The following is a 14,739-nucleotide window of genomic DNA, read 5'->3' on the forward strand; positions in this document are numbered from 1 at the left end:
AGCAAAAATACTCTGCTTTTTCGAGAGAAAAAAATGTTCTACTCTTTTTCAAATGAAACAAAATAGCTCTGCTCTTGTTATAGCTTTTCGAATCATTTTAAAGATGAGGCTTGTTATTTTCCGTCCATCTCTAGATTCTGAGATTACAAAGGGTCGGTAGAAACATAGCTTTTGCCTGCACGGCACGTTGGAAATAATTCCAACTGGTGTACCTTCTTGGTTTCGATTTATAATATTTTCTTGTCAAGTCAGGGGAATAATTCAGTGCAGCATTAGGGAGCGTTTCTTACCACGACTTCTATTCCTTAAATGATAATACCAAGCACCTAACCATGAATTATTTTGTCAGGGAGCTTGAGTGGTTGTACAGTTTCTACTAATTCAAATGCCTATGAGTTGACGCTAGACTTCAGCTCTCCTTTTCATCCAACCACGAGACGTCGTCAAGACAACCACAAATGACAAAGGGCTTTCTCAGTCTATTCAGCGATATGAAAGAGAGGCTGTTTTGTGTGATGGAGATGTGATAGCACATGCAGTGGGTGGTAATGTATGCAGCCAGGGCACAAACACATGAATAAGCATGTTTCGCCACCGCTTCAGCCTCCTGTGATGCCAACACAAAGACATGCATTATCAATATATCCTATTGACGTGACGCTAAAATAACCATATGGTCGGAATAAAACACATTGACGCAATCACAACAATCCTTAATCGCACGTTTCTGTTGTAGCTCCTTCTGCTCGACAGAACCCAACCGCTAAATGCCATTTTATAACTCACTTGGCAAACGTTTGTGGCACAGAAACGGGGAAAGAGTGTAAAAAGAAAGCATAGCTAGAAAAATAGAGGAAGAGATTTGAGATTTTCTGCATTCACACGCTCTTCCTGTGTTCAGATTTTGCTCACATCAATCCCATAGGAATCTCCAGTCCAGTAGTTTTGTCTGTAATTTAGTTGGAGCAGTTGGATTCTGCCCTGGTCCTGTACCCACAGCAGTCAGCAGGATCTGACCACCAGACACTTACTGGTCTCTCTTCCTCCCATCATTCACTACCATTCTTTTGAAGGGTCCTTATTTTACAGTAGTGTGGGTTTGAAATGTGTTATTTGATCCAATCTCCATATACTTAAGTTTTACACACTACTATATATAGGTATATGTATGATATAGCCTATGAATACAGAATCGTCAACCCCTCCAGAAACCCTTGGAAAGCATTTCAGCTGCTTCCATCCGTCATTCTTGCGGAATGCTGTCTTTTTACTGTGCATACAACAGACTTCCGTGCTGTATCGATCTTGTTTGGGTTGATTTCAGACTCTACTGTCAACTGTACTAAGTTCTTCTGCACCTTGCTTCCCGCTGACAAAACACCTTCAGAAAGGTCTAGGCCTACATGAAGGGTCCCGTTATAAGCCAGACTGTGTGAAGCTCTTTTTTTTTTACAAGGAAGTGGCTTTATTCTCCACCCGGTCAGAGAAGCCACTTGGTCAGAGAGGACTGAAAGGGACACTATTCCCACCAACGGCTACACACAGACTCCCTTTTCAACACCGGGGGCATTTTTAAAAAGAGGGGAAGAGAGACCCTCTGTGCGTTTGTTAGAGTGGTTTGCTATAGACCTAAAGAAGTAGACGGAACTGGCAGAGGGCCGACGTGTGTGTCTCTGTGTGTGTGTGCATCCTCCTTTGATATTCGCTTGTTAACATTTTCTTTGTCGACAAACATTTTCTATTCTATACTGTAGAAATCACATCTGTGACTGGCCGTGACTGTTTTTATTCACTACAAAAATACCCTCAAAGTCTGACGATCACACCCTATGCTGTGACGTTTTATGTGTTGTAAAACAGAAAATCTATGTCTAAGATTAACTGTACTGTAGTTGGATTCTGCCTCGTAGTCATAAAACGATGAACTATGGTGGCTGTGTGTTCCCCGGAGCCTGTCATAACTCAAGCCGACGGGTACAGTACCATTTGGCTGTGTTCCAGAGGGGAGATGCCAGGAGCAGCAGAACAATGTCAGGCCTCCGAGCCTGAGGCCGTCTCTCATTCAGACGCCGCATGAAGAATCGCACCCTTGTCTTTTTGGAGGGATTCGCTGCTGACCTCACATTTTTATGGGGTCTTAGCGTTCAGACCCCTGTCACAGATCATTAAGAGTTGAACGTTAAACGTGCACAGCAACCACTTTCAATGATTGATAAACATAGAGGGGAGTCTCGTCGAGCTGTGGAGCTCGGCGGACTTGGCTGTAGTGGAATTTTAAAGCCCCGATCAGACCCCCAGTGATGCTGACAGGCTAATAGCCTAGCAGTAGTTATTTATAGGTTCCTTGGACTGCACCAGGGCAGAGCCATGCATTCCAGACACGGCCAATGAACTCTGGAGATTGTTGGCTCTGCATGCCCCTGTTACAGAGCCCCCCCCTCCTCCCAAGTTATTGTTTTATCATTACAACCACTACACTTTACAGTAGTAGCAGCAGTAGTAACAAAGTGCTACATTACTAATTACAATATGGGCATTTGGCAGACTCTACTTTTCCAGAAGTACTTACATTCAGCTGAATAATCTTGTGAAAAGTCACTACAGCCATGATCAGGAAGAGGAAACGTGATGGATGTAAAATAAATAATAAAAAAATGAGGCTACTTTATTATTTTTTTGTATAAAAGGAATGACTATCGGTTTCCCAGTCCTATACTGCTGCTCCAGTTACTAAGAGGAAGTTCCCATGACGATTGGTCCCCATGCACTATAAATATTGACAATGGGATGTCAGCCGTTCAAAGAGCTGGTGAGGACTGCAGACCAGTAGCATGGCTGTGTTCTCCATTGTTTCCAGGCCTCACAGTGCAGCTGTGTATCATAGGCTAATCGGTCTAGACTGAGACTGAGCATCAAGGACAACAGTGACAGGAATAGAGGCCCACAAATAGACATGTTGTGGATAGTGCTAATGGCTCTAGAAAGTGTTTTATTCCCCCATACTATTCTTATCTCTCAAAGCACCCCTATTCTGGACATAGGTTTGTCTCAATAAAACATGATGCACATGGAATTATGCATGTATTTTTCATGGACTACCCTGTGGCAGTGGGCCTGGAAGTTACCGTCCAAGAAGTGACAGACCTCTTATCCCTCCATCAATAAGTAAAGAGGGGTCTGACTGAGACACTTACTGTATCAGAGCAGCACACCAGACGCACCTGCTCCAGGACCACCAACTAGGGCTCTCTTTACCCATCCTCTTGTCACTGGCTACAGTCACGTACTGTAGGACTACTGCACTTAGCCATTCTTGACCTCTCACCAGGGTGGAGGGTGAGGATGGGGAAGAGCTGCTCAATTATTGAAGGGGTTGCAGCTGTAATAGAGGACTCCCACTGGCCAATTGATTTGCTGGGGTAGTGAGGTGACGAGTGACAAGTGTCCAAAATTTCAGAATGCGCAACATCGGCTCATGTGATGTAGATAAGTGGCAGGGTGGCAGATTCTAGAACATGATCCAACCAATGTTGTAACTCCTGATGGATTATTGGCTAACATTACATTTGCAATAATATTTCCATATTTTATTTTCTCTACAGGTGTAGTGAACAATAATGGGTTATGTTTGCGGATGATCAAGAGGAGACTGGCGTCTTGAGCTTATCGTCGGACACATGGTTAGACATTGAATAGATATCTATTAATACTGTAAGCATTTTGTATAGCAAACTTGATGTTGAGCTTTTTTTAAATGTATTTATTTATTTGTACTATTCTTGTGTTTGCAGAATATTTGCCATGCCACTTGGGATGGCTCTGTTCTCAGCCCTGCTCATCCTCCTACTGATCACCACCTCATACACCCTCGCTGTCCGCACTTATCCACGCTTCTCCAGAAATGACACTTCTTTTGAGCACCTGGTCCTGCACCCGGACCCCTCTGTGGGCACGGTTTACGTGGGGGCCAGGGACCACCTCTTCCAACTGGACGGGCTAGACGGCCTGCGTCTGGAGCATGAGGAGAGGACCGGCCCTGTGACTGATAGTAAGGAGTGTCTTCCCCCTGTCACCGAGGCCAACTGCCCCCAGGCCCGGCACACCTCCAACCACAACAAGCTGCTCCTAGTGGACCCCTCAGCCATGGAGCTCATCACCTGTGGTAACGTCCACCAGGGCACCTGCCAGAAGCGCAGCCTGACCTCTGTGAAGGAGGTCTTGTTCTCCACAGAGAGGCCGGTGGATACCCAGTATGTGGCGGCCAACGACCCGGAGGTGTCCACAGTGGGGCTGGTGGTGGGGCCCCGAGGCGGGGAGCGGGCCGTGCTCTATGTGGGGCGTGGTTACACAAGCAGCCATCCGCCCATCTCCACACGCCATCTGGCCCACGAGCCTGTGTTCTCTTACGAGGAGACAGCCAAGCTGGCCGTGGCGGGAAGACTCTCGGAGTACGACCACCATTTTGTAGCCGCTTTCGCTCGCCGTGGGCATGTGTACTTCTTGTTCTATCGCCGTGACATTAAGGCTGTGTCGCGGGAGTACCGTACGTATGCTGCCCGCGTGTGTCTGGATGACACCTCCTACTATTCCTATGTAGAGGTGCCCCTGGTGTGTCACTCCTCTACCTCCTCCCCAGAGAGGAACTACAACCTCCTCCAGGCAGCCCAGGTGGGTCAGGGGGGTGGCAGAGAGGGGGAGACCCTGCTGGGGGTCTTCTCCACCCGGGTCAGCTCTTCCAACGGGCCCTCCGAGGACTCCGCTCTGTGTGTGTACCCTCTGGACGAGCTGGACAGACTCATCGACTCGACACGAGACCTGTGCTACACACTGGATGGCCGGGTGATGGGAGGAGGCGAGGTGGCCTACATAGAGTATGAGGTCAAGTCCAGCTGTGCCAACTTACCTACGGTAAGGTGTTCGGAGGAGCAGCTGTTGTAACAATACATGCACCTTTCACACAAGTCCTCTGCTTCATCGGAATTAAACACATTTCAATGTAGGTTTCCTCTGCTCAATGCCAAGCATTTGCCCTATTTTTTTCCTAACATCAGACTACTACCAATGGAATGCCTTATCTAGTTAAATCCTACTTATTCTCTGCCTTCACTGCTGTATTGGCTTCAGCAGTCTGGAAGAGGAGTAGATCCAGCCTCCGCTCAGAGCAGCCGTAGAGAGAGGAAGGCCTGTAATTCATGAAAGGCCTTAATGAGCACTGTGCCAAAGAGCCAAGAGATCCCTGAAGCCGGGGAGGGAAGTAGCCCTGCAGGCCTACGACCCCGGGGTGACCTCCTGCCTGGAGCCCCGGAGCTTGTCAGGCCTGCCTGCCCTGCAGCCACGAGCGGTTTAATGGGATCGTTAGGATCAATAAAACTAACTGTCCCGACTCAGCTATCAGACTGGTAAATGAAGGCTGACACGGATGGGTAAGAGCCCTTTGAAGTCCAACGAGACTGACAGATGGATTGGAACACACAGTTAATTTGGTAAACAATTTGCTTTGAAGTAAACAAGCCCTGTAACAAAAGACTTTCCAATTTACTGGAGTTGGGCTGAAGACTTATTTGTAGGCTTTAAGGGGTTACGCAAAAGCACAAGATTGCATTCTTAGTATGCTTCCCATCTAGTATAATATTTAATCCTCTTATAAAATCTAAGAGGATTGGTTGGACTGTGAAAGACCTGTACATTAAATATTGCTGAATGAAAGTTATACTGTTGGACTTAAAATTAATAACCATGTTCCTGTGATAATGTGAATGGAACGTTCTCTGAGAGATGTGTTTTTGTTTGTTCTCTGTCTTCCAGAACACCCTAAAGGCTTATCCCTGTGGCTCTGACCACACCCCCAGTCCAATGGCCAGCAGGGTACCCATGGAAGCTGAGGCAGTATTGGACATCCCATCTGCCCGTCTCACTGCTGTGGCTGTTGGTATGAGGGCTGGGCACACCATTGCCTTTTTAGGAGACTCTAAAGGGAATTTGCACAAGGTATGCCAAGTTACAGTAGGTCATGATGCATTTTATTTGTTAATACTTGAGATCTAGATCAAGATAGTGTTTCAGACGTACTTCTGCTCTGGATATCGTCTGGTAGCCTTGTTAAAGCTGTGGTCCGAGCCGGTGGGAGAGACCTTCTCAGACAGAAGAGAACAGAGGGCTTTGAGGTGCCTGATCAAAGCTCCCTTAGTATGCAGCTGACTGAAGTTACCCATTATAAAGGGATTATCTCATCACTGCACACCAAATTCCACAACCACCATTCAGACACACACATGCACATGCATGCGTGAACACACACACACACACAGAGTGTGGATACAACTTGCAGGTTTCTAAATCGAGTGTCTTATTTTGTCAGCTCGCTAAGATGTGCTGACAGAAACTGCACTTGACAAGCAATTTGATTCCTGCTTACAGCACTGAGATCACTGCACAGGCTTATGGAGTCTGACATAAAAATCTATGCTAATCTCATTAAACTCAGGTAACTTGAGAGTTCGAGGGCTCATGAATCACTTAGGCAAAGGTGTCTTGGTATCCTCCAGATTAGATTTACTGACTGCCAATCAAATTAACTGTTCTCTTCACAATATGATCCTGCAGACAGTACAAATGCACCTTCAAATTGCTTTTAGACACATTCTAGCCAAGACTTCTTTAGCCTTTTCAATTCTCTTTTTCCGTTTTCATATGTACTGTATGTGCTGAGTTTTATAACTTTCACACTTGGAAATGGTTGATGGTTTCTGACCATAACCATCTGCTTCTCTCCAGGTGTTCCTAGGCTCTGGAGGCCGGGTGGAGATGTACTCCTCCATGCTCATCCAGCCCAACTCGCCCATCAGCAGTGACCTCCTGCTGGACCAGACGGAGACGCACATCTACGTCATGACCGGCGCAATGGTTAGTCTGAGTGAACAACACCGCTCAAACACATCGCTAGCTAGATACTTGACTCCCCTAATACAGTCTAGGGTCTTCAGCTGGTGCAGGAATGCAGTGAAGAGGATCAAGAGTAGGTACTGTACAGGTGTGTTTTGCATTTTTGACCATGCAGTTCACTGGTAGTAGTTCAGGGCAAGGGCTATGAAAAAATATATAATTGATCGAACACAATTATAGCACCTCTACGGTTTCATTGTATAGTACAGCTGTTTTTAAGAAAAATATGTGGGTAACCTTTCAGGTGGAGAAGCGACCAGTGGCAGAGTGTGGAGATCACTTGGACTGTCAGTCCTGTCTTTCAGCCCGAGACCCTTACTGTGGCTGGTGTGTTCTGGAGGGCAGGTGAGGAAGCACCAACGGACTATCCTATACCAAAGAAAATTTAAGTTAAGAGCTCAAAAATATAGGAAGAGCAAAGGCAAATGTCAACATTAATGAATGATCACCTTCCCCATTTCTCACTTGTTCCTCTCCTGTGCTCAACCCCACTTCCCCCTGTGATGGCAGGTGTGTCCAGCGTTCACAGTGCAGTCGGGGGGCTCTGCAGGGCCAGTGGCTGTGGAGCTTTGACCACCAGCAGCAGCAGTGTCTCGGTATCCAATCCCTGAGCCTGTATAACATCAGCCGTGGAGAGGAGACGGACGTAAGACATGAGAGGAGGGGGAGATGCAGTACTTGTTTCGAGCTTGAAAGAAAGAAGAAATGGACACCCTGTATGTATTTTTGTCCTTCTCTCTCTTCTCTCTCGAAGATTGCTGTGTCAGTGAAGGGGTTGCCCAGTCTAGTGCAAGGCGAAGCATACAGCTGTTTCTACCAGGATGTGGAACGTCTGGCTACTGTCACAGACACTGGTGTGATCTGCTCTACTCCCGACGCCAGCAGGCTGCCTCCCATTGGCCAGGGAGAAGGTGAGTGACATCCGTGTGAGTCCAATTTGACACTACAAAGCAGAATGATTCCTTTCTCTTTCTTAATGATCACCAAAGCTAACTATCCTTTTGGAGGGTACTGTAATTTAGGGATGTTCTGATTTCTCTCCTGCTCAGACTCAGTCACCATCCCCCTGTCCCTTCGCTTCCGCAATGTGACTGTGGCTGCTCGGGAGTTCACCTTCTTTGACTGTGGTGTGGTCCAACAGCTCTCTGGACTCATGCCGTGAGTTAAAAGGCTGACATTTCTAGATACAATGCAATTGTATATCTCCCTCTGTTAACCTCTTTGTCTCGGTCTTCTCTCTGTTTTCAGGTGCAGAGGGTGTGTGAGCAGTCGCTGGGGCTGTAACTGGTGTATTCACCAGCACATGTGCACCAATAAAATCTGTGATGTGGGAGTCACAATTTACAACAAACACGTAAGTCTACCTGCAGGTTATCAGGCAGTGCAGTTATAGGACTGCTAGCTGGTACAAACTATATATACTAACCAGTGTATTCAGGTTTGCTTTGTAGTGAAACTGGTATCTGCCCCCTAGGTAACTGTTAGTTTGTACGTGTCCTGTCTATTTATGTTTTGTCGTGTTCCATTGTCTTTGTTTTAAATTTGTACTTTTTTTTAGTAAACAGTTAGTTTTTTTTGTGATTTCAGTCTTTATGTATTTATTTGCATATTTCTTGCTATTCCTCTGTTTTACCATCGTCTCCCTCCTCTCCCCCTTTCTGCTCATTTGTGTTACCATCTCAAGTTCAAACCAACATTCACTCCCCCAGCAACCAAACAATCTGACACTCTAACTCCAACTCTCCTGGCTGCTCCAACACTCCCACCCACAGGGACATCTATTAGGACCACTCCCCCAGTCCTGGCCAGCACACCTGTGCCCCCATCCACCACACCCACCACCACCACCCCCGAGCCAACCGCAGTCCCCACCACCCACTCACCAACCATTGCCACCACCACACCCTCAACCACACTGGCCACTCAGGCTACCACTGCAACACTAGAGGTGACAACCAGTCTGCAGGCAGGGACACAGACCACCGCTGGAGAGACCTCAGTGGATGGAGACGGGAGCCTCACCAGGACTACTGCTGGAACAGGGGAGACGGAGCAGACAACAGTCACTAGGGTTGAGCTGCTAGACTGGCCCGAGTCTCCAGAAACTGAGGCTCCTAGTAGTACAAATGGACTCCCCGACACTGACCACACTGTGCCGGAGCCGCCCTCTGACACCCCATCAACCACTGCTAGTGGTGTCCCCCTGTTAATGGACCTGCCCACTGTCTCTGACGGGGATGAAGTCCCCCTGTTAATGGACCTGCCCACTGTCTCTGACGGGGATGAAGTCCCCCTGTTAATGGACCTGCCCACTGTCTCTGACGGGGATGAAGTCCCCCTGTTAATGGACCTGCCCACTGGCTCTGATGGGGATGAAGTCCCCCTGTTAATGGACCTGCCCACTGGCTCTGATGGGGATGAAGTCCACCTGGCCCCCTCTGAAGGTACAGACTCACCTGCCTGGACAAAGGAATGGGAGAAGGGAGAGGGAGAGTCAGAGATGGACCCTCCAACATCCTCTGCCACAGTGCCCTCTGGAGATGATGACCCAAACCAGCCCTCTCAATCCTTTACCCTCACACCTGACCCTGACTCTTCAGCAGACTACCAGTCTGACTCCTCTGAAATTGATCTGCCGGTGAGTGGGGTCTTTCAGTGGCAGTCTAGCTGATGCACCCAGTACAACACATGCACTGAATCGGATAAGTGCAGTTGCATTGGCATCGTGTAAAATAGGTTACTCTTAATTTGATCCGAAATTCCTACCCTCTTATGTCTGATGTGTGCAAACATTGCATCGCCATTACGTTTTATGTTTGAGTGTCATTGAAGTGGTCAACTGTCAATACTTTGGAGATCAAACCATCAAAAATGGCTGTCTTCAGTTTGAACTAAACCTGCTGTTTTTGTTTTACGCTTTGTCAGTGTTTTTGTTCTTCACTTCAGTCGCATATAATAAACTTTTAGACGGCAGAGCTACATTTTGGTGTGGGATTTGCTGAATTGTTCACACAGTCAAGTCTAGTTTAATAATTTGAAATTGGTGAGACCTCACCTGAAAATGTAAGCTGGTGTATTGTTTGATGTCATATGTCCCATGTGTGTGTGTGTCCTGTAACGTATGTCTTATAATATGATCAGGACTGCCCGTGTGTGGAGAAGGTCCAGGGCTCCTCTCTTGTTCCTGTTAATGTGGAGCGGAAGATCACTCTGGTGGGACGCCACCTTCACCTCTTCCAGGTGTGTGAGAAATGCTTGCAAAACCCAAATGGCTGATGGTTTACTTTACCCAAGATGCGTGGTGTGTAAAACGTGGCGTGTGTGTGTGTGTGTGTGTGTGTGTGTTCAGGATGAGGATCTGGACTATGAGTGTGTGCTGACCATCGAAGGGCGGTCAGTGGTGGTCGACGCGTACGTGGAGCCAGACGACACCCAGCCCTCTCTCTACTTCATCACCTGCCAGCTACACCAGGTCAGTCTTCATACAACATCAGCCTATGTGGTATTGCAACAGTGCTGTTAATTTGAACAGCGTTTGTCTGCATGGTGTTTCATGTTTTTTTGAAGTGATATTTCAACTATAGTGCTGTGGAAAAGTATTTGCCCGCTTTAAAATCTTCTCAACTTTTTATACTGAATGTTATCATCTTCAACCAAAACCTAATATTATATAAAGGGAACCTGAGTGAACAAATTACAATTGCATACATATTTTATAAACAGTTATGCAACGCCAATACCTTTTTGTGAAAAAAGTAATTGCCCTCTTACACTCAATAACTGGGTGTGCCACCTTTAGCTGAAATGACTCCAACCAAACGCTTCCTGTAGTTGTTAATCAGTCACGGTGGAGGAATTTTGGCCCACTCTCGGGATTAGGTCAGGACTTTGTCTAGGCCATTCCAAAACTTAAAATGTGTTGCTTTTTAGCCATTTTCATGTAGACTTGATTGTGTTTTGGATCATTGTCTTGCTGCCTGACCCAGCTGTGCTTCAGCTCACAGAAGGCTGGCCTGACATTCTCCTGTAAAATTCTCTGATACCGTACAGAATACAAAATTCCTTCTATTAAGGCAAGTCGTCTAGGTCCTGAGGCAGCAAAGCATCCCCAAAACATCACACTACCACCCCCATGCTTGACCGGTGGTATAAGGTTCTTACTGTAGAATGCAGTGTTTTGTTTCCGCCAGGCATGAGGGGACCCATGTTGTCTAAAAAGTTATACTTCTGACTCCCCTGTCTTTAGAAAATTCTTCCAAGAGTTTTGATCGTCCAGGTGCTTTTTGGCAAACTTGAGTCCAATTATGATTTTTTTTTTGTTGGTAAATTCAGGTTCCCTTTACCTAATATTAGGTTTTGGTTGTAGATCGGATAACGTTCAGTATCTCAAATTGAGAAAATCAGAAAGAGGACAAGTACCTTTTTTTCACGGCGCTGTATGTGGGCATCTGTGATTGTGGTCACTGCTAAGACTACCTTATTTCTGTCATGTTGCAGTACGCCTATACTGTCTTTGTGGAGGAGTACAATGCCGTGATCAATGTGAGGAGGAGAAACACCTTTCAGATTGATAGTGCGGATGACCTTCATGGTAGGTTATACAAGAGAGCTACTGATGTAGATCTCATTGAGATGATCTCTTCTTCAGATTTTGCGGTGTTGTTGACTCCCGGTATCCTCTCTGTTCCAGTGACGTTGTTTAACTGCTCTGTGGGCCGGTCAGACTGCAGCCGGTGTCGTACAGCTGATCAGAAGTACGGCTGTGCGTGGTGCGGGGGAGCTCGCTCCAAATGCAGTTACCGGGACTCCTGCGCTGGCGAAATCAAGCAGTCCTGCCCAGCACCTGTCATCCACTTAGTGAGGCTTGATTTGTGTCCTTGTCTTTTAATGGTTGACGTGTCTTCAGACAGTGACATGGACTCGTTTTTTTAACTTCTCTGTGACTGTGTGTTGCAGATGGAGCCCATCTCTGGACCAGTAGAGGGTGGTACTGTGGTGACCATCTCAGGCTCCAATCTTGGACAGAAAGCTGAAGACATCCAGAACTCTGTCACTATAGCTGGTGTCCCCTGCACGGTCATCAACAGCAGATATGAGATCTCCTCAAGGTAATGTTCTTCTCGTGCAACAACGTTTATTTCCATCTTCTGCAGCTCTAGTTGTATCTGCATTCAGAATGAGAACCTGCGGTAATTCTCCATTTCCCCTCTAGGATTGTGTGTGAGACCACAGCCAGTGGGGGAGAGAAGAGTGGTCAGGCCTCAGTCGAGGTGAGAGGAGGAGGGCTTGGACTCTCCAGTCAAAGGTTCAGCTTCCAGGTATCTATAACATACATTATTATACTCTACTAAAATCTTGCTCTAGCCAAATGGACACTTGCCCTCAGTCTGATAATGTATTCTTAATGCCCTTCCTCTTGCCCTCAGGACCCGGCTTTGATGGGGATAGCCCCTCAGAAGGGGCCAAAGGCCGGGGGCTCAGAATTGACCATAATGGGCCAGAGCCTGAAGACTGGACACCCCAGTGAGGTCAGCGTGCTTATTGGAGGAGTCTCATGCCTCATGTAAGTCTCTTACACATCTCTTACATTCAAAGTCACCAGATCAACCACTGTAAAGCAAGTGGAGTCAGCACTGCATATGAGAATTCATACATCATTTGTGAAAGTCCTTAAAAAAGTCTTTTAAATTAATTATTTTTTAGCTCCTCTGAGGTCGTGGATGACCAGATTACATGTATGACTGGGGGCAGCAACAGAACTGGAGAGCATGGAATCACGGTCCGGTTTGGTAGAGCAGAACGCCATCTACAGGGAGCCATCTATCATTACACCTCAGATCCTAACATAACCATGGCTGCACCCTCAAAAAGCTTCCTCAGGTGGGTGTCACAATGTCACTCGCAATGAATTGCCATATTTTTCAATTCATGTAATAAATTCTTCTTCTCTCTGTGTGTCCAGTGGTGGAAGAATGATCCGTGTGTCTGGGCAAAACCTAGATGTAGTGCAGGAGCCCCGAATCCGGGTGACCCTTAGTCCTCTGGAGTCCCTTTCTCCGAGGAAGAAGAGGAGGACGAGGAGGAGCAGCAGAGATGGAGAGAGTAGAGTGAGACGCACAGAAATCCCACTCAAGAGGCAAAGACGGATAGTTCCTGAGCCGGACTGTCTTGAAGACGCACTCTGTGTGGTAAAAAAGGTAAACTGGTGGTCCTCTGTTGGTAGAGCATGGTGCTTGCAATGCCAGGATAGTGGGTTCGATTCCCGGGACCACCCTTACGTAAAACATGACTAAGTTGCTTTGGATAAAAGCATTCTGCTAAATGGCTTATTTATTATTATTCTATTCAACTGAAATGTATGTTGAGTCCTCTAAACATGGTGTTCAGATGTCTACTGGCTTAGTTTGGGGGATAGGCTCTCTTTTCTTTGATCACGTAGTGTGATGTATCACCCTTTTAAAGGTAAAGTTGAGAATCAATCATTGCTATTGCTTTCCATAAATATCTATAAATACGCCTCTCATCTCTTGCTCTCCAGTTTGAGACGAGTTGTGCTGTGAGCAGCTCCTCTCTGATGCTGTGCCCTACGCCTGCCGTGGGGATGGAGGCCCACCATGCTCGGGTCAAGGTGGACTTCCTACTGGATAACCTGCACTTTGACTTCAACTCTGTGGGCAGTGGAGCTTTCAGCTACGAGCTCAACCCCAGACTGTACCCACTGAACCAGAATGACCCCAGCAAACCCTACCACCACAAACCTGGCAGCATCATCTCTGTGGAGGTCTCTGTTACATCCCATTTCTGCTACCATAACAGTTTCTCCAACAGTTTTTCAGAACCTGCGAGTGTTGTCTGTTTTCTGTCCAGTTGGCTTTCTCCAATATTGTTTTTGTTATGATCTAGGGGGAGAACCTGGACCTGGCCATCTTTAAGGAGGAGGTGGTGGCTCTGATTGGGGAAGGGGTATGCTCTGTGAAAACCTTGACCCATAACCACCTCTACTGTGAGCCTCCATCCCAGCAGCCCTCTGTGATGGCCAGCAAGAAGCAGGAGGGCATGGATTCTCTCCCCGAGTTCACTGTACGTCGTCACTCCTTGCGTCACCACTATTGGAATTGGAAATCAAAGAGGGCACATGTCTTTTGTGAATAAGTTTGGTCAAATCTGTGTAATTCTGAATATTATTTAGTTGTGGTGGTTGTAGGGATGACAAGTGTAAAACACTTCAACGTTGAATCTAATCCTTCCACTCTAAAATCAATTGCTGTCTTGTCCCAGGTCCAGATGGGGAACCTGAACTTCTCCCTGGGTAGAGTGCAGTATGACACCCAAGGCCAGTCCACCTTCCCCCTGGAGGCCCAGGTGGGCGTAGGGGTGGGGGCTTCCATCGTAGCCCTCATCGTTGTCATCATAGTGCTCATATATAGGTGGGTGCCAACAGTCACTCTACTTTGCCAAGTATACACCATTTCATCTGTTCAAAGTAATGCTTGGTACAGTATACTGGATGTGAGCTTTTCTGTCTGTCTGTATGCATCTCTGTCAGGAGGAAAAGCAAACAGGCCGTGAGGGACTACAAGAAGGTCCAGATTCAGCTGGAGAATCTGGAGACCAGTGTGAGGGACCGCTGCAAGAAAGAGTTCACAGGTGAGAGAAAGTGCCATAAGCTTCAACATAAGTTCACAAAACCGCATCTTATACCACAAAAACCTAGTGGCTTCAAATAAGTAAGGTTTTTCAGGTGTAGGTTATATATGATTTTGCTGAAAGGATTCTCACGATCTCAATGTGGTCTAT

At 46.8% G+C, this 14,739-nt stretch overlaps 1 protein-coding gene across 3 annotated transcripts in view; it reads left to right on the plus strand.

The window, feature by feature from the left end:
- Nucleotides 1–14,739, plus strand: part of plxnb1a (plexin b1a) — a 49,627-nt gene that overhangs the window by 21,456 nt on the left and 13,432 nt on the right. Inside the window, exons 2-25 of one of the 3 annotated variants that reach the window (XM_036946791.1) lie at nt 3,603–3,680; nt 3,792–4,908; nt 5,806–5,988; nt 6,775–6,903; nt 7,187–7,287; nt 7,453–7,588; nt 7,697–7,853; nt 7,992–8,100; nt 8,191–8,296; nt 8,627–9,139; nt 9,185–9,580; nt 10,084–10,182; nt 10,292–10,414; nt 11,440–11,533; nt 11,633–11,799; nt 11,899–12,050; nt 12,155–12,260; nt 12,369–12,505; nt 12,646–12,822; nt 12,905–13,139; nt 13,481–13,723; nt 13,846–14,022; nt 14,221–14,369; nt 14,489–14,589. In XM_036946791.1, coding sequence (XP_036802686.1) covers nt 3,802–4,908; nt 5,806–5,988; nt 6,775–6,903; nt 7,187–7,287; nt 7,453–7,588; nt 7,697–7,853; nt 7,992–8,100; nt 8,191–8,296; nt 8,627–9,139; nt 9,185–9,580; nt 10,084–10,182; nt 10,292–10,414; nt 11,440–11,533; nt 11,633–11,799; nt 11,899–12,050; nt 12,155–12,260; nt 12,369–12,505; nt 12,646–12,822; nt 12,905–13,139; nt 13,481–13,723; nt 13,846–14,022; nt 14,221–14,369; nt 14,489–14,589 — 4,897 coding nt within the window. In that variant the 5' untranslated portion in view covers nt 3,603–3,680; nt 3,792–3,801. Of the gene's footprint in view, nt 1–3,602; nt 3,681–3,791; nt 4,909–5,805; nt 5,989–6,774; nt 6,904–7,186; nt 7,288–7,452; nt 7,589–7,696; nt 7,854–7,991; nt 8,101–8,190; nt 8,297–8,626; nt 9,581–10,083; nt 10,183–10,291; nt 10,415–11,439; nt 11,534–11,632; nt 11,800–11,898; nt 12,051–12,154; nt 12,261–12,368; nt 12,506–12,645; nt 12,823–12,904; nt 13,140–13,480; nt 13,724–13,845; nt 14,023–14,220; nt 14,370–14,488; nt 14,590–14,739 lie in introns of all 3 variants that reach the window. The other 2 variants (XM_021565733.2, XM_021565734.2) reach the window with 2 other exon arrangements.

The sequence above is a fragment of the Oncorhynchus mykiss genome, chromosome 16 (genome assembly GCF_013265735.2).
Source record: "Oncorhynchus mykiss isolate Arlee chromosome 16, USDA_OmykA_1.1, whole genome shotgun sequence".
NCBI classification, from domain to species: Eukaryota; Metazoa; Chordata; class Actinopteri; order Salmoniformes; family Salmonidae; genus Oncorhynchus; species Oncorhynchus mykiss.